The sequence below is a fragment of the Etheostoma spectabile genome, chromosome 5 (assembly GCF_008692095.1).
Source record: "Etheostoma spectabile isolate EspeVRDwgs_2016 chromosome 5, UIUC_Espe_1.0, whole genome shotgun sequence".
NCBI lineage: Eukaryota > Metazoa > Chordata > Actinopteri > Perciformes > Percidae > Etheostoma > Etheostoma spectabile.
This window is the reverse complement of record NC_045737.1, coordinates 8,746,893-8,767,879: the sequence shown is the minus strand read 5'-3', so window position 1 is coordinate 8,767,879 and position 20,987 is coordinate 8,746,893. Positions and strand designations below refer to the sequence as shown.

General features: G+C 42.1%; 3 protein-coding genes across 5 annotated transcripts; 1 reads left to right on the top strand and 2 right to left on the bottom strand.

The window, feature by feature from the left end:
* Positions 1–236: 236 nt before the first annotated feature.
* Positions 237–6,864, bottom strand: tfip11 (tuftelin interacting protein 11). Of its 2 annotated transcripts, XM_032515674.1 has the most exons (15): positions 6,518–6,864; positions 5,841–6,048; positions 5,390–5,555; positions 5,145–5,301; positions 4,907–5,034; positions 4,635–4,796; positions 4,207–4,398; positions 3,451–3,630; positions 2,743–2,877; positions 2,531–2,634; positions 2,056–2,224; positions 1,687–1,930; positions 1,167–1,309; positions 876–1,041; positions 387–733 (listed from the first exon to the last, which is right to left on the bottom strand). In XM_032515674.1, the coding sequence occupies exons 2-15, from the start codon at positions 6,044–6,046 to the stop codon at positions 387–389; spliced, it is 2,499 nt and encodes an 832-aa protein (XP_032371565.1). In that variant the 5' UTR covers positions 6,047–6,048; positions 6,518–6,864. The 2 variants fall into 2 exon arrangements, with proteins under 2 accessions (XP_032371566.1, XP_032371565.1); XM_032515675.1 differs by lacking the exon at positions 6,518–6,864 and having other exon boundaries at positions 237–733; positions 5,841–6,046.
* Positions 6,865–6,875: 11 nt separating this feature from the next.
* On the top strand, positions 6,876–9,613 carry srrd (SRR1 domain containing). Of its 2 annotated transcripts, none has more exons than XM_032515735.1 (6): positions 6,876–7,171; positions 7,255–7,295; positions 7,376–7,599; positions 7,697–7,795; positions 7,893–8,044; positions 8,126–9,613. In XM_032515735.1, exons 1-6 carry the CDS (start codon positions 7,023–7,025, stop codon positions 8,364–8,366), a joined length of 906 nt encoding a protein of 301 aa, XP_032371626.1. In that variant the 5' UTR covers positions 6,876–7,022; the 3' UTR covers positions 8,367–9,613. The 2 variants fall into 2 exon arrangements, with proteins under 2 accessions (XP_032371626.1, XP_032371627.1); XM_032515736.1 differs by having other exon boundaries at positions 6,877–7,171; positions 7,391–7,599; positions 8,126–8,376.
* On the bottom strand, positions 9,423–20,406 carry LOC116689234 (clustered mitochondria protein homolog). Its single transcript, XM_032515667.1, is given in 29 exon segments — positions 9,423–10,326; positions 11,083–11,156; positions 11,260–11,385; positions 11,476–11,566; positions 11,681–11,790; positions 11,900–12,025; positions 12,201–12,281; positions 12,610–12,749; positions 12,867–13,020; positions 13,175–13,259; positions 13,358–13,593; positions 13,724–13,786; positions 13,886–14,038; positions 14,127–14,227; positions 14,323–14,427; positions 14,552–14,625; positions 14,708–15,148; positions 15,259–15,429; positions 15,612–15,778; positions 15,905–15,997; positions 16,255–16,387; positions 16,520–16,642; positions 16,838–16,992; positions 17,082–17,236; positions 17,376–17,513; positions 18,583–18,754; positions 18,930–19,039; positions 20,360–20,385; positions 20,387–20,406. Coding segments are annotated over 29 exon segments (4,293 nt in total). The 3' UTR covers positions 9,423–9,656.
* Positions 20,407–20,987: the final 581 nt, after the last annotated feature.

Here is a 20,987-nt window from a genome sequence, read left to right as displayed (position 1 = left end):
CATTTAAGATATTAAAATCACGTACGTCAATATTAACAATTTACTTTTTGTACATGTAAATAAAATTACTAAGACTACTTAAGTACACAATTATTTTTTGATTGCCAAGCAATATGCTTTTTACAGAAAGTTGCCTTGCCTGTGTTGAGCTATTACGTGCGCTACTCTATACTGAACTTACACATATGTACTTATTTACATTTCACATGTAAGTAACAGCAAAACAATAGGCCACATACATTTGAAAATTATTTATTCAGTTCTTGTGACAGTTTAAAAATGTACAAAGACACATACAACAAGGATCAGCATACTGAAGTTAAAATTTGCGCTATTTATTCTCTTTTACACTTAGCAGACCAAGACATAAGTCAGTCAGCCCGCCCTCACTTGGCCATATCTATCAGACTCTGCAAAGACGTGGGCACCCAAGTCTTTTCTCCTTGCACAAACACAACCCCTCTGTCAATGTAAATGACAATACGCCCAAAGGTGTACAGCTGTTTGCCCTCATGCCGTTTGGCCACTAAGGGCATAAAAACAATGTTGTTCTCCTCTGCCTTAGTCTGGATAAGATCTTTGAAGTTAGTCGGCACACCAGTACTGATGCCTCTGTGAGCCACGCTCTCAGCATCCCTGCGCTCCTGCATCGCTTCATACTGGAAGTCCTTTCGTCTCTCTGTCTGTGTTAGATATGCAATATTCTCCCTTGCACCAGGTTGCATATATCCACCTGTGGATATGAAAAAGAATGAGGGTTGTAGTATGTTTTGATGCGACAGAGAAAAAAAAAAGGGATGAATTATCATGTTTTATAAAGGAATGCAGTTCTATAATTTTCATGTTTATTTTCTAAGACCGTGTGTAACACCAACCCATGCCTGAAGACACTGCGCGGTTCATGATGTCCAAAGCTTCGTTGAATTTCTCTTTGATGAGCGTCTGTGACAACAAGGCGTCACTAAACATGCTTTTCCAACCCAGGTACCATTTGGTGATTTCCTCATAGTTAGGACTGTTGCTCAACCACGAACATAGGACCTATAATCACCAAAACACAAACGGCCATAAAGTCGCAAAAAAACTAAACATTAAATAAAATGAAGTATATCCAATAATTAATTGTGGTTAAGTACTTTCTGTTCTGTGTAAGTATATTCACTGACCTGCAACCACTTTGTAAAGAAGTTTTTGTCCAGCAGAGACACAAGGCTGGAAGGGGACAACATGCCCTCCCAGTCCATCACCCAGTGAAATGGCTCCATCTGCTGCTGATGCGGGTTGATAACCAGCTCTTCCAGACACAGAGCTGAGGAGGGACACAGAAACCATCACATGAAGAGGAGAAACCATAGGGAAGAAACAGTAAGGATAAGAATGAACATTTTCTTCCACTGCCATTGTTGTGGAGGACTGTATTTTAAACTGATTCCAGTTTCAAACTTCGCCCAGGTGCTTCTGCCAAAACACAAACGGAGACCACTTCACTCTTTTGATATTTTATTCAATAAAGCAACAGTACAAACATGAGCGTCTGCTATTACTGTGTTTTAGGTGTGTGTTAGATCACGAGGACGCGCACACGTGCGAAGCACGCGTTCACGCCACCCCCTGACATGCACTCCAACAATCACTACCCACAGATGGCCTTTTGTACAGCCATCACTGTAACTGATAAAGACGTACCTAGTTTAGGGATGATATTTTTCACCATGAAGGCCTCCCATGCACCTGGTGTGAAAACATCTTTCCAAGGCTGCAGGATGAGGCGGGCTGAAGCGTCGCTGGGATGCCATCGCTGCAAGGCATTGGATAGTTTGCTCCTGATTGGTGGGTAAAGAGGCTCTAGACGTGATTGGAGCAGAGGAAGCCAAGGATGGATCCAGGAGTGGATGGGCACTGTGTCAGTTAAAGGGTTCCAGTTATCCACCTACCAAAATAGAAATGAATGAAAGCAGCTCACAGTATCCACAGGTAAATTGTGTGAAATGATCAAAACCATGGGAGTTTCTCTCCATCGAGGTAAGTAATTCTTTAAGTGGAGATATGTCATGCCTCTCGCTGTAGACGTGGTAAGATCAGCTGCTCCATCAGGTGGTCCAGGATCCACACGGGAAGAAGAGGAGCCCACACTTCCACGCAGTCCACCATTGGCCCTACTAAACGAGGCTGCCAGCTTGACACACAGGGCCGCATCACTGGGATCCAAACTTCCCACAACAGTCTGGACCAACAAAGATAGAGAGATAAGATAAGATAATACTTTATTCATCCCACAGCGGGGAAATTCTTTAGTTACAGTAGCATTCTCAACAATAACAGCAAAAAACAAACAAACAAGTAAGCACACAAAAAAAAAAAAGCGAACAGTAGACAATGAGCCGAAGGTAGACTGAAGTAAAGTGGCGTCAAATAAAGGTTTTGTAAAGTAAAGTGCGGTTGCCAGGACACACATGTCACAAACCCAAAACCCATTAATTTATGTAAAGACGAGCACAGCTTATTATACATTTTGGGTGTTTAAAATGACCTGTGGTAAGGGTCCATGTTTGAATCTGGGGTACTGTTATGGAGGTCTCTAGATTCAAGGATTGCTCTCCACTGACCGATGTCTTCCAGACAATAGGAGCTGTCCTGAAATATTTAGAGAACAGTATGAGAAATGGTAGCTTCATTACTAATTATTGATGATTAAAGTTAGTAGTTACCACAAAATAAGATAAATGCAAACGCATACTCTACCTTCAGAGGGTCCCAGGAACGAACTTTCTCTTTAAGTAACGGCTGAACAACGGCTACAGCCAGGTCTGCCAATCCCATTGTCTTGTATTCTTCATAATAGTCTGTTTGTAAAGTCTCAAAGATCCGTGCACACTCCTGAAGAATGAAGGAAGACACCAAAGCCATTACATATTTTGATATGATAACAGAGCAAGAACTAACAAACTGAAACTTCCTGACAACTATAGAATAGAACAGAATGCCTTTTATTGTCACTAGACACATGTACAACAAGAATAGAAGTCTTTCCACTGCAAACACGTACGTAAAATATAGTAACATGGAATAAAATAAGTAGTGCAAAAAAATTATTGGGGGCGCAATGTATATATATAAAATAAATAATTATGATTTTCTGTGATGATCAGTGTGATATGCAGTGTGGGTTATTGAACATTATTTGAATATTGCCCAATAGTGGTGATCATACAGTATTCAATGAGTAATAGATATTAGACAATGAGAGTAGGTATACAGAGATTTCACAGTAATAGAATTGCACAATATTTCAATATTATCAGTGGTATTGAATATTTAATATTGCACAGTAGGAGGGTAGAAGGAAGTCTGGGGGTTGGGGGATTAGACTGTGAAGTGGGTGCATATGTGAGTTCAAAGTGGTTATGGCTTTTGAGGGAAAAAAACTGTTGTTAGTTAGTCTGTGTGTACCTGCAGGGTGGGTCCCTCCCCAGGTGCCGTCTCCCCAGAAGGAAAACGCCCCACCAAGGCCAAAACGGCCTCCATTCTCCGGATGGACTCTTGCTCTGCATCCAGTCTGCTCTGCAGTGCTAGTGACTCATGGCTCAGAGACACAACCACATCTTTTTCATGCTGCAGACGTCTGGCAGACTACAGGAGGCGAAAAACAACAGATAGTACATAACATAAGAGAAAGCGTGCACATATGTGGTAGAAGAAGAGGTGGTATGTGGAATTTTAACAGCCTAAAAACAATAATCAGCGCTGCAAAAAAGAAATACCACATCCCTGATATTAGTGTAGTGGCGTGCTGCACTGTCATAACCCAACGCCTACCACATCACATGCCAACCAAAGAGTTCAGGATCATTCTAAATCTTTAAATTCTACCTCAGGAGACAGGGACCCACCGAGTTATGCTTTAAACCGTGGATTGGAGAACTAAGGTGTCTTGACTGTCCCTGACCAGCTAGTTTATGTCCAGTCTGCCAAATCCCCACACCAAAGTACACTTTTTAACAGTTAAAAACTGCCTAGCAATCCAGCTGTTCAGACAGCTATTTGCACCTAAACATCAAAAACATAATTAGCACTGCACAGTATTACTTTTAACAAGCAACAAAGAGTCACCTAAACATTTCCAACAACCTTTTAACTGGACATATTGGCATATTGTAGAAACTCATAGTCATAGATATTTGGCAGATATTTTAGGTTCCCTTGTACCTGTAATATGTCCTGTTCTGTGAGGTCTATCAGAAGCTGCAGGTTATGTTCGAGTTCAGGGAGAGCAAAGCCAGATCCCTTCTGATCCTGAGCCAACAAGCTTGGAGGACCTTCATCTGGAACACTGTGCTTGTTGGACATCTGACTGTAACTGTAATATACCTTTTGTTCTCTTCCAGTCATATCTATAACCTAGAGATGGGAACAGATATGGAGTAAATGAGAATTAGAGACAAAAATGGCAGCCGACCATTTGCTTACATTCATAAGATAATGTCATCCACAGAGGCTTGTAGAGAGTGCCCAAGTTATATTAACTTATTTTCCTAGTGCTTGTTATAACATTACAACTTAATTCAAGAGGTCCCCGATAACATTCCTGTGAGACAGACGCAAAAGAGTGTTGATGTAAGTCTTTTCAAACATACCTTGACCTGTGCCAACTCTCCAGCGGATGCCGCTGTACTGCGCCCTGCCAGCTTGCCTTTAGCCTTCAGCTCGTCCACAGTTCTATAAGAGTACTTGGGTTTCTTCTTCCCTATAGAGCCTGCAGGATCCTTACGCCACTGGCCTAGCTCCTTCTGAAACTCCTACACAGACACAAATTGAGAATAATGTCAAAATAATGTTGAATGACTCTTATATCGCTCATATAACTTCTGCTTGATAATTGAGTTGGAAAAAGGGGCAAAGACTCTACCTTTTCCTCCTCTTCCTCTGAGTCAACCACAGGAAAATCCTGAAGACTCTGCTGGGTTCGCTCATTGCCATAAGCACCCACGGCTCCCTTGCCTTTACGAACTTTTGCCTCGATGGGGTTTATAATACCTGCAGCAATAGGAGGAGAGTAGAGTCAGAGTATACCAACTACTCTGTTGCTCCTGTAAAACACACACGACAAAATGTGTAAATAGCATAGCCTCCTCAGGCCTACCCACCTTGAGCATTCTTGCCAAGGCCTTTGCCTGGTTGGTAGCCCATTTTCTGCAGAAGTTTCTGTCCAATTCCCTTTGTGTGCTTCTCCCAGGTACCAATGCCTTTACCAGACTGTATACCACCTGCAAACCTCTGGGACTGGTTCCCCCGGAAATTACCCTAGTCAACAAAAAAAAACAGTTTTAACAAAATAATGTTAAAGAATACATTGCAATGGGGCAAAGAACATACACACAACAAAATGTACCATCTGGAGTTTTTTGGGTGCAGCGCCGCGAGGAGGGGGAGGCGCTGAAGGACCATCTTCCTCTGAGTCATCAGAGCCTCCTTCTACTTGTTGTTGTTTCTCCTCAGCTGCAGACTTACGCAGACCAGCACTCACAAAGTTCACTGGGGCACTGTAGTCTTTGGATCTGGAAAAAAACACAAACACTTGACTAATTGTGTTGACAATTGTAAAAAGAAAAAAAGGAGGGAAAAAAGCAGCAGTTGGTTTTTATATGGAGCCTTTCTGTTGGGATGACTATGATGGGTTCTTGCATTGAAGTCTGTTCCCCTTTGAATAGAGTTTCCCTTAGATTTGTGTTCCCCCATTGCGGTTAGGGCTTAGGTTAGACAATGTTTAGGCGTAGCAGAGATAACTGGTTGGGGTTAGCGATATGGTTGAGGGCAGCAACAAAAATAAACCCATGCCTTACTTCTTGCCTCCAAAGCTAGGCCTTTCATCCTCGTCTGAGTCCCTGTCAGCCCAGATCCCATAGGTGGCCTGGTCTTTGGTCTGCCTGTGTCTACGACGGTCTGGGTTGAACTCATTGGCCAGGTCCCAGTCTGTCACCTCAAAGCTCTCTATCTCCACTCCTTCCTCCTCCTCCTCTCTCCTCCCATACAGATGGGACATGGACATCTCTGGATATCACATAACAAAGGTTAGTGTCAAAACCACAAATGATAAGCAACATCAAGAAGCGATCTTAATGACAAACGAGCAATCACTTCTGATGAAAGCCACAAGAGGTGACTGAAAGCTCGCGAATAAATCTAGTTAATTAAGTTGAGATTTCATCTAGTAACGTTCCGTTTTATTTATTTGTAATGCTTTGTAGCTGTGATCATGTGGTCCTTGTTCCTTGCCCATATAAGGGGTCAACAACAATTTAATAGTAAAGCATCATCTCATACAGCTAAAAAAAGATGTATTCTAGACTATGGATCTAATATTTTACGTACTGCCGCTGTGGAGAAAACAAGGTAAAAGAGAAGCTAATATATAGCTACTAGCAAACGATAACGTTAGCTAGCTAGCTAATGTAAACGTCTAGCTTTACGTTAACGTTACCCGAAAACCTATGAAAAAAAACTGCTTTCTATAACTCACCTGAAACGTTAGTGATCCCACTACTTTGAAATTATCTATACAGTATGTTTCTCTGTGGCAGTAATGGAGGGTAACCCAGCTGAAATCAGCTATCTCACCATTCGGTTTTACCATGGGTTTACACACGAAAACACAAGTACTTCCGGTTGCTGGTGTTGCACCAAACATTGAACCACCGGAAAATATCCCCTTTCTCCATTTACATGTACATAACGTTAAATGTGTGCAGAATAAAACAAAGATAATTTGGAAGGTTGTTAAATTGTGTTGTTTTTTTTTCGATTCGTGGCAGTTCATGTGTCGAAAAACACGCGGACAGGGGTAACGGAATGCAAACTGTGGCATAGAACCGGAAGAAAATGCGTGTGTTACACTCAAAATAGTCCCATTTGCTTCAGAATCGCCAACCCGTGGCAGCACTTCTCCACATTGGAACTTTGTTAATACATCTATTTGTATCACATTTCTTTGTATGTGTGTGTAGGGCACCGGTAAATTATTATAGATGTCGGACACCGGGGAGGAGTGGCAGGTGGCCCGGCGACGAAAAGGTGCAGCGCGAAAATCCAAACCAATTCAGGTGTCCTCACATTCATCATGCTGCCAGGAGCAGCTGGACATCGGGAAAACTGTTAAACGAATCCGAGACACAGTGTAAGTCCAGTAAAGCAGCAGATTCCTGGAATATCGTTCATTTTTCAGATGGATTCCATTAACTTATCATCCTTCCTCTGTAGGTCTGAGCTAAGATCCGAGGAGTTTTGTCAACTGTGGAAAGGTGAGTAAGCTGGACAAGTTGAGTTAAATATTTAGTTTGGCTGTGAAATTATTTAGCTTGCAGCTCAGTGACCCTTTCAGGACACTTGTCTTCAGAGCAGTTGCTTGTGGCAGGATCAGCAGCCCTCTCAAAACCTCCAGAGAACAGGGACACCGAGGCCACCACCGACCAGCTGGGGAACCGCAGAGATGGCAGACAATGTCCACAGCTGGAGTGTGTTTGTTATGGCCTTGGCTCCTTTTCCTCCTGTGTCTCAGCTCGCTTCCAGCTTGCCATGTTGCTGCTGCTGCTGGATGCAGGACAGGTTGGATGATGTGCTTACTGGTTATCCAATGATATAACAGTCTGCATGAGACCCAGTTCATTATAAGGTATGTGTCTCACTGCTCCTCTCTCTTCAGATTCCACTAAGGGACTGCTCTGTTTATGACCCCATGTTCTCATCTGGAGAGAGGGATGTCTTAAGAGAGCTGGGTCTGACTGTACTCACAGAAAATGAGGTCAGTGAAGGTGAACTTAGCAGGTATACTAGCAGATATACAATGTGGAAAACAAATACAAAAAAACAACAGCATTGTTTCTCACTGTATTGTGCAGGAGGGGAAGCATCTGGTGACTAAACCCACACTCTTTTACCTGATGCATTGTGGGAAAGCCCTGTACAACAACCTTCTGTGGAAGAATTGGAGTACAAAATGTCTTCCTCTGACGATAATCATTGGAAATAGCTTCACTGGCATGATGGACAGGTTAGTACAAGACATCAATCAGAGAGATGATGTTAAAGAAATTAGAGGAGAGGTGACGTCTCCTGTCTGTCGTCCCAACAGAACCATCGAGAGAGAGTTCAAGCGGGACTACAGCTACATTACTCAGGCTGTGTCCGTGTGTGAGGAGGGACAGCTGCCTTGTCCATCCCGTCTGATTGACATCTTCAGTGACACTGCAGTCATCACCTTTCCTACCAGCAACCTAAACAAACTCCCACAATCCACCTGGGCAGAGCCGCCTGAACCAAAGTACCAACACTGCCCTGATTTGGAGATAATTCAGAGGGAAACAAAGAGCTGAGACAGGAGATAAACAAGAAATGGACACTTTGTTTTTTTATTGATATAAGCAGTTTACTTTTTTTTTAACCCTGCTTCAAAGCACTGAATCTCACAATACTATCATGGTAGTTTCTATCAAGGCCTAATTTGGGAGAAAACAGTACGGTTGAGTATCTTGGATCTGTTCCCAATACCCTCTGAAAATCTTGTTATTGCTGAACAATTACTCACCTTACTGCAGTTATGTGCAGGTGTACACCAGGACAATGTGATATCTGTTGGGTAGAGTTAAGTAAATTGAAGCACATTTGTGCAAATAACATCTTTTTGTGTTGCATTAAAATGCGTTGACAAAGAGTTTTATCGTGTTAACACACCATATTTTTGATACAACAAAAAATGACGCGTTAACGTGCCATTTCTGGTTGTGGCCAACGAGAGGCTTTGAATCAAGGCACTTATGCATATCCTGTATTTGTACCTGTTATCTGTTCTGTTCCATATATTTCTGACCACACCTATCAGGGATTCTGTGTACAGCTGGGCTTGACCTTACTTGTTAAGCGGTAGGACATGCACATCTTCAGATATCTAACACTTTTGTAGAGCATCACACTGCAGCACAATTTTTACTTTTTATGTAAAATAAAAACATTTTTTATATGATGGTTTTCAAGGTGGCGGCTGTGCCGATCGCTTTTCACTGTCACTATTATGTTATCAGTGGTTGTCTGGAAGTTGAAAAAACACTCTTGTAAAATCATTGTTAGTAATGTGTACAGCATTTTTTGTAAATGGAGAAAAACACAAGTGTCGTCCTTTATGTAGAGGTTAAGGCCATTGTCAGGAATTAATGGACAGTGGGGGAGGCCATGCCGTCGTACGGTTGCCTCTGCTGAAGTCCATTAATAAAAAATTGAGTATTCAACCAGACCATGGTATAAATTTAGATTATTCTCCAGATGTGGCACCATCTCTTGTTTGCAGGTGGTTTATTTGCATTATACCTTCACATATCATGTTTACAATTGCATATATTCAGTGTATATATGTCCCAAAAAAGCAACATCACTGGTAAACCAGAGTAAAAAGTTTATTGTAAAAAAAAAAAAAAATAGCACTCAACAGTACAGCCCCCTCCCAGCATCATCAACATCTCCAGCACAAAGTAATACTCATCATCCTCTTACTCTCTGTTACCTGATTCATACTCATTGGCTCAAATTACATCTAGCATCCTGGGAGTTTTTTTTATTAATACAGCAGTGACTTGGAAAAAACTACACTATTCTCCTGTTTTGATGTGTTTTCACTCTTCAGCTTTTTGATTAGCAGTGACTTTATCTGCTACTCCATTGACTGCTTTGTTTCGGTCTCCTGCTCCATTGGCCTTTGAAACAACATCTGCCCAGGTTCCTTTACTTTTAAGGACTGATGAGCTTACGGTGATGTCACAGGCTCCATTTATTTGACCATTAACCTCATCTGACTCTGGCTTAATCTCATCAATTGTTGCATCATATTTGATCTCCCCATGGGCTGTGTTGCTGTTAACTTCATTTGGTGCACTGGTCTCAGTTTCCTGTCCTGCAGCCCTGACCTTTGACTCCCCATTCACTATCTTGACCTCAGCATCTGAAGCTGCTCTGTCACGGTTTCCTCCATCTACATGTGTTTTCTCCTCATGCTGGTTCTCTCTGGCTGACTCCACCCCATGACCATTAGCTGAAACTGTGGCAGCACTCTTCACCGAGGTCTCGTTCACTGGCTTCTTCTGTTGGCTCTTGCTGGTATTCTTTAATGCCGAGCTTCCTCCATCCTCAGCTTCCTTTCCCCTTCCCGTTTCCTGATCTGAGCCTCTCTCTTCTCCGTTCACAGTCTCTGAGGCGACGAGCTCGTTAGTTACTATGAATCCCAGTTCTTTTGCCACTGCTGCCTTTAGTTCTTTGTGCTTCTTCTTATACTCCTGAAGCCCATCTCTGTAAAACACAATGAAGCCATTAATGGTGTGACATCCTACCTAAAAACAAATTGTTGAAATCACATGCACGCTGCTGGAGGCAAAAAGTGATTTGAGCATTATCTTAGTGCAAGAACAATTCTCTAAAGTTTCCAGTTACATGTACTATGTATTAGCTTTAAAACACACTTCTTACATTTTTGTACCAGCAATAACGGGTGGTAAATATTCAGAAAGTCTAATTATAAGAACGTCTTCAACATTTTAAAGTTGTAGAGAAAGTCAAATCACTAAATGTATTAAAGATCAGATTTGTATTCACTATATGCTTCTTCTAATTTTGATAGTTTTCACCATGGAGAAGAATAGCAAGATAATCCAGGAGAACCAAAAAAAAAAAAAAACATTACAGAAAGTAAAAGTACTCATAGCGCAGAATGGCCCCTTTAAAGTGTTATAACATCTATTGGATCATATTATTAATGGGAAAGTATATAGTCACATCACAGATGTATTTGTTGACTTATAATTAACCAAGAAATGCCAAAAGTATTAACAACTTTATTTTTCAACAGCAAAATGTTTGGATGAGCACACATTCATTCATGTTATGCATTGTTAAATAACTATTTATCAATATATTGAGGATTGGGTTCTTAAAGATTTTGATATCGGTAGCCGCTTAAAAACTCCAATATTAGTCAAGTCACATTTCAGCATTAAAACATTGCTTCCACAAGTTTTAAGCATATATTTCATCCAGTGAATAAATTACCTGTGTGTAATGCTCCTGATCCCTGTAACCAGAACCATTTGCTCCAGCACAGTGTCAGATGTGGAAGTTAGACACTGAGGACAGAGAGGACATGGAGATTAATAAACATTTTCCCTTTACTTTGTAAGATTCAAACAGGTTAATGATACCAGAGCTCACATGAGCTCCTGGGCATACCTCCACTGTCTGCTCCGTGCAGTCAGCTCCTGCCTGTCTGAGAGAACGTTCCACCTTCACTGCTTGCTTGGTTATGGTGCACAGAAACTCTCGGCTGCAGCGTGTCTGAGGGTGATCCTCTCCAAGCTGAGAAAGAAAATACTCATTATATAAGATGACATGCACATAATACAACCAATCTCTCTCTTGCACGCTCTCACATTCAGATATACTGACCATGGTAAAAGCAGTGAGGGCCTCTTTCTCGTGGGTCATAGCACTTCGGTAGTCACCTTTGCTGCACATCCAGTGGGCCAACAGGTGCTGACTGCACAGACAAGAAATCAGTGAGATAAATTGTAATAACGTTAGAAAAAAGGGGGCAAACAACCTAATTACATTTTATGAAACTTATGAGTTTAAGTAATAAATGGTGTCTTACTTGAGAGCAGTGTGCAGATGTGAAGGGCCAAAGAAGGAGGTGTTGAGTCTAAGGGCGTTCTGTAAGAACAGCCCTCCCTGATCTCCTGTAAACACCAACCCAAGACAGCTCTGCAAGGAAACAATGAGAGGGTTGCCATTGTTGAAAATGAAATATTGTTGATGATGCTAGTATGAAAAGTCTTTTCTGTAGGTTGAACACCAAAGTGTTGTAACCTACATCCAGTGTTGCAGTGTAAGGATGGTCCTCTCCATGGACTGTTAGCATTAGCAGACGAGCTCTGAGGAGACACTTCTGGGCCAGGGCAGTCTCCCCTCCAGCAAACGCATACACACCCAAGAGGGCCTGCATAGAATATGAAAAGGATAACAATCACACGCTACACACAGACACAGTGCATACAATCCTATAGCAATGTGTAAATATTGGCCCAGGGGTACAGTTCATATCTATCTCAGTGACCACAGCTTTAGTTTCCAGCAGCGGTACCTCTGGATGACAAATGTGTAGCTATACTCACATATTGCTGGATAGTGTTTGGATGGTCAAAGCCCAGCACTCTCTCACTGATGACCACTGCTTTCAGCTGGACACTGCGGGCCTTCAGAACAGAGAAAGTCATAGTTGTGACAAGAATGAATGGCCAGCTTCTTGTATATTATGAATTACAATCACTCCAATATCTCATGAATTTGACACGGGCACTTCAGCCTTTCCCAAAGTTTAACAGTACATTATCTCTGTAAAATCTTCTGTAAAGTAACGTATAACCAAGCTTTCATTGTATATGTAGCGGAGTAAAAAAGTACAATATGTCCTTCTCAATTGTAGGGGACTAGTTATAAAGTACCTTAAAATGCACTTACTTAAAGTAATTATGTTATCGTCTATCACTGCCAAATGTGTTTATTTAGCCGCAGTGAGCCTACCTCAGCTGCCTTGCCCTGCACAAAGGCCACCTTGGCCAACAGGCTGTGGCAGTAACAGGCCTCAGGGTGCAGGTCATCACACACCCTACCAAACAAGTAGGCTGCTTCTTTCAGGTGCTCATGGGCCTGATCCAGCAGACCTGCAGTTGGGAAACACAATAACATAACATTTTTTCTATTTAGATTTTGTTCAAAAGCACATATTGTGCATACAGATCCATGGATTTTCAGCACAAGAGAAGGTTTTATTGACCCACCCTTTTGAATGAAGTTCTGTGCAGCACTAAATGCTTTTGAAGCATCCACAGTTGGCATGTGAATATGCTTGACGACAGGAAAGATGTTGAGGACATCGTCTGGGCCGATGGGAGCTTTGTTTTGGTTGTCGAAGACGTAGTCTCTCAGTCTCAACTAATGTAGACACAAAAAACAAACATACTTTCCCCTTTTATTATATAGTATCTTATTTCAGGTTTTGAATCTGTCATTTTGCAATTACAACTTAGTGTATATTACAGCATTACCAATAGGTGTTTTAGTTGATCCAGTGACAGATGTTTGTTACCTGTATTCCAGTCTTTAAACAGAACTCTCTGAGCAAAGAGAGCTTCTGAAGGCTGTAGTGCTCCACCAGGTGGTTCGGACCAGAGCTGTCGCCGAGAAAAATGACAGTTGATCTAAAATTGACTCCAGGCCATTGTATAACTAACAAACATGAGGGTAGAACAAACAAAGGCTGTGTCCTCACCCAAGGCTGTCAGAGACGTTGTATGTTTCAGCAGCATCCTGGCAGACCAGATTCCACAGCTTAGACCCTGTCAGCGTACTCCAGGGCATGCTGCTTTCAGGGGCCCCTGCCCCTCGGCCACGCCGCCTTGACTTCTTCTTTGTCTCCTCTCCCACAGGAGTGGGTGTGAAGTGGGGAACTAATAAGCAGCACAGGAAGTGACTGACAGCTGCAGAGAGACTAGGCACGTCCACACCCTGTAAGGACATAACCGGAGGCTGCAGCTAATTTTTCCGGAGGTGTGTGGGCCTACACCTGAACTTCCCTTTGAAGTGTACACAGATAAGAATGTATAGGAATGCTCTGTTTAGAATACTGTAAAAGTACCTGAAGGAAACTGTTGAACACTCTTCTTGTAGAGCGGGTGAAAATTTCCCCTATGACCGATCTCTGGTTAAGAAGAAAGTGGGATGTTACAAAGGACAGTTACCAGAGGGATTACATCATCAAGACCAGTTTAAGTTTGACTATTTGGTAAATCAAACGCACCGTTATATGCCTCAGGCGCTCCTTGTGTTCTGACTGGCTGATGGTTGTGATGACATGACCCAGATACCGGAGGTTGATGCCTCTCTGGTGTAGGGCCAGTTTTAGAGAAACTCCATCCATTGGTGCTTCATTGCTTTGTAGGCAATACTCCACCTGGACAAACATACATACATTGAATGAACTGGTTTCATGTTTGCAGTAGATGTGCTTATTATAGTATGTAAACAATGGATCCACTTACAAAGGCTGGTATCTGATGTGTAATGATGAAAGCTGCTGCTTCCCTCAGTAACCTCTTCTGCAAATTTGTTGACTTACTTTCACCAGCAGGGAAGGAGACTTCTGAACACAAAGCACAAGAAGCCCGTCATATTGTGTTTCAGCAAAAAGATTGTGTGTGTGTGTGTGTGTGTATATATGTAGTTTCTCATAGGTACCTGGAGAAAAGACGCTTGGGTTGAAGCGCATCTCAAAGATGATGTCGCTGACTGAGCCCACTTCTTTACAAGCAGCTCGTACTGCCTTAGTGGCTCGAGAGTCACCTGCAAGTATACGGACATTTGTCAAATATATTTAAAAAAAAATTGCTGTATGCATTAACTATAATTTTGGATTCCATTTATTTAGATCTACTATAGTACCACTATAGCATGTAACACTTCTTACAAGCTGTTGCACATTCTTCAAAGCCTCCATTCTCATCCAACGTCTCCCTGACATGCTGTGTGAACTGGCAATGTCTAAAAGAAACAAAACTTTAACTTCATAGAAAAAAATCTTTTAAAACTGAGTTTAAAGTGTTTTATTTTGTGCAGAACTCACTTATGCTGAATGAAGGCCTGCACCAGCTCTGGTCTCAGTCTACAGAGCCCATGAGGGAAGCTCTTTGGAAACCCAGAGTCTGAGTGATAATTCTCTGGCCAACCATCTTTTACACAACCCTTCTTCTCTTTGTCCTCTTCACAGCTTTTATCATCACTCTCCTCTTCTCCAGTGACTGTCTGACATTCTGTCTCCACCTCTTGGCAGAAGTTGGCATCAGCTGGGCAGGTCCTGAACACATCCAGTATGTAGAACCTCCCATCAGCCCCCAACAGCCCCTGAGCATCCACTGAGGTGAAAAGGGGTACCTTGTGACCATTGGGCGCCACAACAACATGTCTCTGGAGAGAAAGAGATTTGGCAGCCTGAGCCAAGAGCTCTAGCAGCCGTCTGCGTTGGGGGGACTCTTGAGGTCCTGCATTTACCCCGTACAGCAGGCCTCTACAGAAAAAAGAAAAAAAAGACAATTAGCAGAAAAAAACACATGAAAATGCCTGCCTCACAGCGTGACACACTACTACAGTGGATTGTTAAAAAAACATGTCCATTACCTTGAGGCAGGAGCAGCCGCCTGGTCCTGCTCTGAGCCTTCCAACCCAGGGGCAAGGCCCTGAGCAGACAGACGCACTCCTCTGTAGTCCACAACGGCTGTAGGTAGAGTGTGCAGCCCCTCTATATTACTGTAGGCCTGTACTGCTTTCAACTCCAGCCTCTGAGCAGCCCTGCAAGTGTAAGGAGCATTCCAATAATAAGTGTCAAATCAATGCCCAAAGTGAAAACTATTTCATAATGCTCTAAACAGAGACAGCATGGGGTCACAGTGTCCTTCCTTGAATCTTTTACAGCCATTAAGCAATGTATACATCTATTGGATCTCATCATTGTACTTATGGTTTGCGCTCACCTGCGACCCCTGTCCCCACCAAACATTGCGCTTGCTGCGCCCTGGCTCATGAACAGGCCACCCCAGAGAAAAGCTGGGTCCTCAGGGTTTCCATTCACTGGCTCCATAAAGCTGTCTACAACAGTCTCCGCCCCCTGCTTCACAGCCCTAACAAATGCACAGTTCACCTGAAAAAGAACCCCGGTACAAATGAAGGTGAGAGGAGGAGATGTTGAGCGAACAAATAACAGGTAATAACAGTCCTGAACTGTCCTGCTGTTGCTTTGAGCTAAATGACAGCCTTTATTGGTTACCTGGAGCAGAGCTCTGTCTCTCTGCAGCCTCTCCTCCAGAGTGCCTTGAGGAAGATCTCTGGCAGCTTGCAACTCCTCATTCCAGTCTGGAGCCTACACATGAAATACTTAGACTTAGACTTCTCTTTATTGATCCTTTTGGGATGACTCCCGCAAGGAAATTGAAATTTCCAGCAGCAGTTTTCAGCAAAATACAGTATGAGAGAAAGAAGACAATTTCAAGATAACAATAATACTAACCTTTGACTATAAAAAGACATTAACATATAAAACAAACAGTCACACTTAATATCCCTGCCAGCAGCACACTACTCAATAAATAGCACCAATGATGCTGTGTTGTAAAGGACCTCTGTTGCTGACTGTTCATCCACTCCCAGTCTGCTGAAGGTGTTTCTGTGAGTGCGAGAGGCACAGGGAGGCCCGAGCCAGCTCAGGGTGTGGTAAGGAGTGGGCATCACCTCTACTGGAGGTAACTGAGACCTAAAGGAAGAAATGCAACAGTTACACAATAGCAGTTATTATGATTGTTTGATGATTTGAATGTGGAATAGTCACCTCTTCTAAACCCCACTGTTCTCATGCTTCCTTTATGCATACGTATAGTAATGTTACCTGTTTTTGTGAGTGGTCAAAGTTTGTTTGAAGGCCGGGCTGATGTGACAGAGCAGGTCAGTCAAACTATGACAGACCGTGGAAGACTGTGCAGGACGAGGATCAAACATTTCTTCTGTAGACCTGAGATGCAGAAGGGGAAAAAGAAAATAATTCATAAATTTATATGAAACATTTATCTAGTTAAAGTTCAATTTAGCATGGAAATAAAACAACTATAGGTATATTACTAGCCTTTGGTAGTTTTTAAGACCATAATTCATTGCAACCATAGACAAAAAAAAACACAGTTAACATCATGTAGTATTATTTCTTTACCTATTGATGAAGAAACCTTTAGGACAGGATGTGAGGTCAAAACGTCGTCCCTCCATTGTCACCACAGTGATATACAGGAAGTCTCCCTGCAGCTTCCTGTGTCCTGGAGCCGGGTTCCAACAGCTGAGAGACAAGTCCCTCAAGTAGCTGAGGGCCTGATGAGACGGATATAAAGTCACAGAGGCTCATTGTGTCTGTGTGCATCAAGGCTGGCCCAGTGTGAAACAGGATCTAATAAATCTACCTCTGGTTGGGAGCTGTGTGGTAGCAGGGCCATGAGTGGTCTCTCTGAGGAACCAGGGAGGAGGTACTCAGGTGGCGCTCCATCCTGATTGGTTGTTTCTGTTTTTGTGTTGCTTAATGAGCGTTTCAGGCTCTTTCCATTCGGTAAGCCGGAGTCTGCACCACCTGTAATAAAGGGAGATTTTCAGTATGAGCTTGACTGTTAATTTTGTATCTTTGTATTACCCTGTGTGTGTATATATATATATATATATATATATTATTATATATATATAATATATATATATATATATACCTGGTGTGTGTGTATGTGTGAGTGTCTCCAGTATGCTTGGTGAGCATCCTTCTTTCAGTGCATCCTGAGGTCCAGACACTCTCAGCAGCTCAAGCACACGAGCCAGATGGAGCCTGGCAGAGTGGGCGGTGTAGGGTTCTGGAAAGACACAGTGATATTGTAAAGGTTACACTAACAGTTATGAAACCGGGGACACTCTTTTTTTTTTCCAAGACTATTTTTTGGGGGCATTTTCTGCCTTTATTTTTGACAGGACAGCTGAAGCCATTAAAGGGGGGAGAGGGGGAGGGTTATAAAGAGTGTCCACAGGGCACTCGGAAACAGTCAGAATGCACAGAACAAATACTCTACTCTAGGACGTCATGAGTGTCAAAGTGTTTATATATATATATATATATATATATATATATATATATATATTAAATTTATATTATTTTGAATTTTAAAGCACATCGAGTACCAATTATTAATGATATGCATATTCTCAGACACAAATATTGACAAGATATATACTGTTCATAGTAATCAATGCACTTCAATATTCAAACAACTAGCTGGTGAGGGACAGATTTATAGTTGGCAAACACTTGTAATCTCTGCAACTGTACACCTTGATATAATGACTCAGAAAAGGTGAGTCATCAGTTTGCATTAAAGTGAAAGAGACTTAATTGTGCGTGCAAGGGAAAAGGTGAGAAAGAAAAGGAGAAGATCATTCTATTCTAATATTTTAATTCCATAATTATTCAATAAACCTTAAATGACCGGATATGTAGGCGGGTATGTGGTCATGTAAGAGAGTAAAAACTATATTGTTAAAAGGCCAGACAACAGCTTAATGCATTACAGAACTCAGTATTGCCTAAAAATTCTAACAACTGTGTCAAAACTCATTATTTTACGCACACAGTATTTCACACACATTTTACTGTCGTGGCTTGGCTGATGTCAAGAGAAAATTCTTAAGATGCGTGGAGTTGTAGATGGGCTAATAACATCTATCTGTTCAAGAAAACAGATCTTGAGATATTTCTGTAGAAAGTAGTCATTAGTTATGCTGTTAAAATGCATGCAAAAGATTTTTTTTGGTTGGGGAGCACCAACAAATAACATTTAGGAATAACAACCACGTTATTAAAGAAAAGCAAGCAAACATTTTTGATTGGACATAAAGCTAAACTTAAAGAGAAGACTCAAAAAGACATACCTTCCACCAGGCGAAGGATAGCTCCAGGTTTTAGGCCCTTGAGGCTTTGCAGTTCTGCGAGGGGGTCCAGAGTCGTACCAGCTAGAGCCAGAGAAAAGTTTGACCGTGGACACACCTCATTCCTCGAAAGCAGAGTCATTACTGCATCTTGTACAAGCCAGAATCCATGGACCTACAAAGACACATGGTAGAACACGGCAAGTAATGCCAACAATTGCAGATTATAAACTTGTCTAATATATTAGAAAATCAGTAATCTATTAAAATAATCCATGTAAAAGGGTTAGTTTCCATCTTATTGGGTAAAAAAGGTTGACTAAAAAGGGAACTGAGATGAGGTTTTGTACCTGCAGCTCAAATGGCTCTACTCCTGCTCCCTGGATCTTCACAGGGAACGATGTGTCCTCATGGGACTTCATACCAACAGCGTCCATTCCACCAGTCAGTCTCATTACATCTGTTTGAAGGAGAAAACCAAACTAACTGAGGATAATCACAGAGCACTGCACTCGGCATGCAAATAGTTAGGTTGATTTCCACAAAAATGATCGAGAGCTGGACCGATGAGTCTGTGTGAGTAAGAGTGCCTGAGGGTGAGAGTGAATGTATGCAATAAACTGTCAAAGAAAGAGAAAGTGGGGTGTGTCTGCTTTTTTTTTTTTGTTTTTTTTCTCTTCACACACGCAGCAGAACCAGTGGGAGGACAGGTCCCAGCGTGTTCCTCAGCCTGCAGTGTGACTAAACCTGTTGAATTTGCCTTCATGTCATCTCGAGGTGAAGGGACAACCACACCCAGCACTGGCATGTGCAGACAGCAGAATGCTTTAACAAATAAACTAACAAACCTATAGCTTGGCAGTAGCGCATGCTTGCATTCATGGATGCATGCAGATAATGCATAAGTATATACTAAACCTTTGGCATGTACACGGTAACTCAGAAAATCCACTTTGCACACTCAAGATTGTAAGTCATCATACAGTGAATTCCCTCTTGCTGTCAATCTGGGAACCTACTACCACTGGAAAGCACCCAAAAACCTCTGTTCACGATTGGCTGGAAGAAATTCCCTCCTCTCTGTGGGCTTGGAGCCATCAGCCTCTTTTCTATTGGAGCTGCTACCAAAAAGAAGAAGAAAAAAAACAGCATCCGTCCTGACAAGTTTATTTTTGCACTGATTTCTTAGGTTAGCTTGTAGCCTACCATGAACTAAACGAGCTGAGAGAACTGTTTCCCCTATGAGTCATATAGTTAAATAACATAAAATTGAGTTTTCCTGTCAAGCATGATGCTGTTACGGTTTCATATCTCCTCACACCTCAGGTTAATCTCACCCGAGGACGCGCAAACACAAATTCTTCCTTAATTGTTTTATTGTGAAAGGGGAGTTTCAAAGAAGTTGCGAGGTCGACTAAAAATGTGGCAAAATGAAAAGCAAGTATGAGGTTCATAAAGCGGTGGGGGGAAAAAATAGTTCTTAAAATAGATTTAGAATGTAGAGTTTGTCTATGGATTTCAGGTTGATTAAGTATGTGTCTGTAACACCATAAAAGTTAAAAGAGTGGGGCAGAGTCTCCCAGTGGTTAAAAAGCTGGTGAAAGCAGAGAATAGCACCAGCCATGTTCAGAGCAGCAGTGCAGTGCTAAATCTCCCACATTCTCTAGTGAGGGAGGCACCAGACGAAAAAAAAAAAGAAGGAAGAGGAAAGTGCAACAAGAGAGACAGAGAGAGAGAGAGAGAAGCAAAGAAAGAAAACCACATTGTAGGGATTTCTCACCAGCCTTGGCCTGATTTCTTCCTCCTCTTCCTGACTTTGTCCTTCATGGCTGCGTGCTGTACTTTTTTTTTTTTTTTTTGAGCTGTCCTCTTGGGTTTTCACTTGTCTGTGCTGGATGCCACTTCCCCTTCAAACTGCTAGAGAAATGCACAAGAGAGGGAGTGGAAATGTGTTGCTGGATTGTTAAGAGAGCCCAGCAGAGTGAAAATAAACGGCCGTCCGTAAAAAAAATAATAAAGTGAGTCCTGCCCCTCTCTACAAGGCAAACGCAGCTTATCTGTCCTCCCTGAGTATAAAGGCCACACCCTCTTATTGCTCCACACAGACTCTGTGTCTCTCACACTTTGTTGGACTGGGTGTGTCCACATATTCTAGCTCAACTCACTCTTCCTTTCCCTCGCATGTTTCACACCTCACTCCGTAACTACGCGAGCCCTGGGAGCCGAGGTGGGATCAAACTCACAGTTTGACTTCAGCTGACCAACAATATTGCTTTTAACATAAAGTACTTACAAATGTTAAGGTTCATTTAGCCTAGTGAATCTCTGTGTATATATGCTTTAATGGAAACAGAGGTAAATAAACTACACATGTTCCTCTAATCCAGGGCCAAGGGACGCCTTATGGG

Bases quoted from the DNA above. Each gene is read 5' to 3' on its own strand.
- srrd (XM_032515735.1), top strand. From the start codon at position 7,023: ATGTCGGACACCGGGGAGGAGTGGCAGGTGGCCCGGCGACGAAAAGGT. The intron at 7,172-7,254 runs GTAAGTCCAGTA...CTTCCTCTGTAG, and splicing joins AAACGAATCCGAGACACAGT to GTCTGAGCTAAGATCCGAGG. The intron at 8,045-8,125 runs GTTAGTACAAGA...TCGTCCCAACAG, and splicing joins TTCACTGGCATGATGGACAG to AACCATCGAGAGAGAGTTCA.
- tfip11 (XM_032515674.1), bottom strand. From the start codon at position 6,046: ATGTCCATGTCCCATCTGTATGGGAGGAGAGAGGAGGAGGAGGAAGGA. The intron at 5,556-5,840 runs GTAAGGCATGGG...GTTTTTTTCCAG, and splicing joins CCTAGCTTTGGAGGCAAGAA to ATCCAAAGACTACAGTGCCC. The intron at 2,635-2,742 runs GTAGAGTATGCG...TAAATATTTCAG, and splicing joins GTTCCTGGGACCCTCTGAAG to GACAGCTCCTATTGTCTGGA.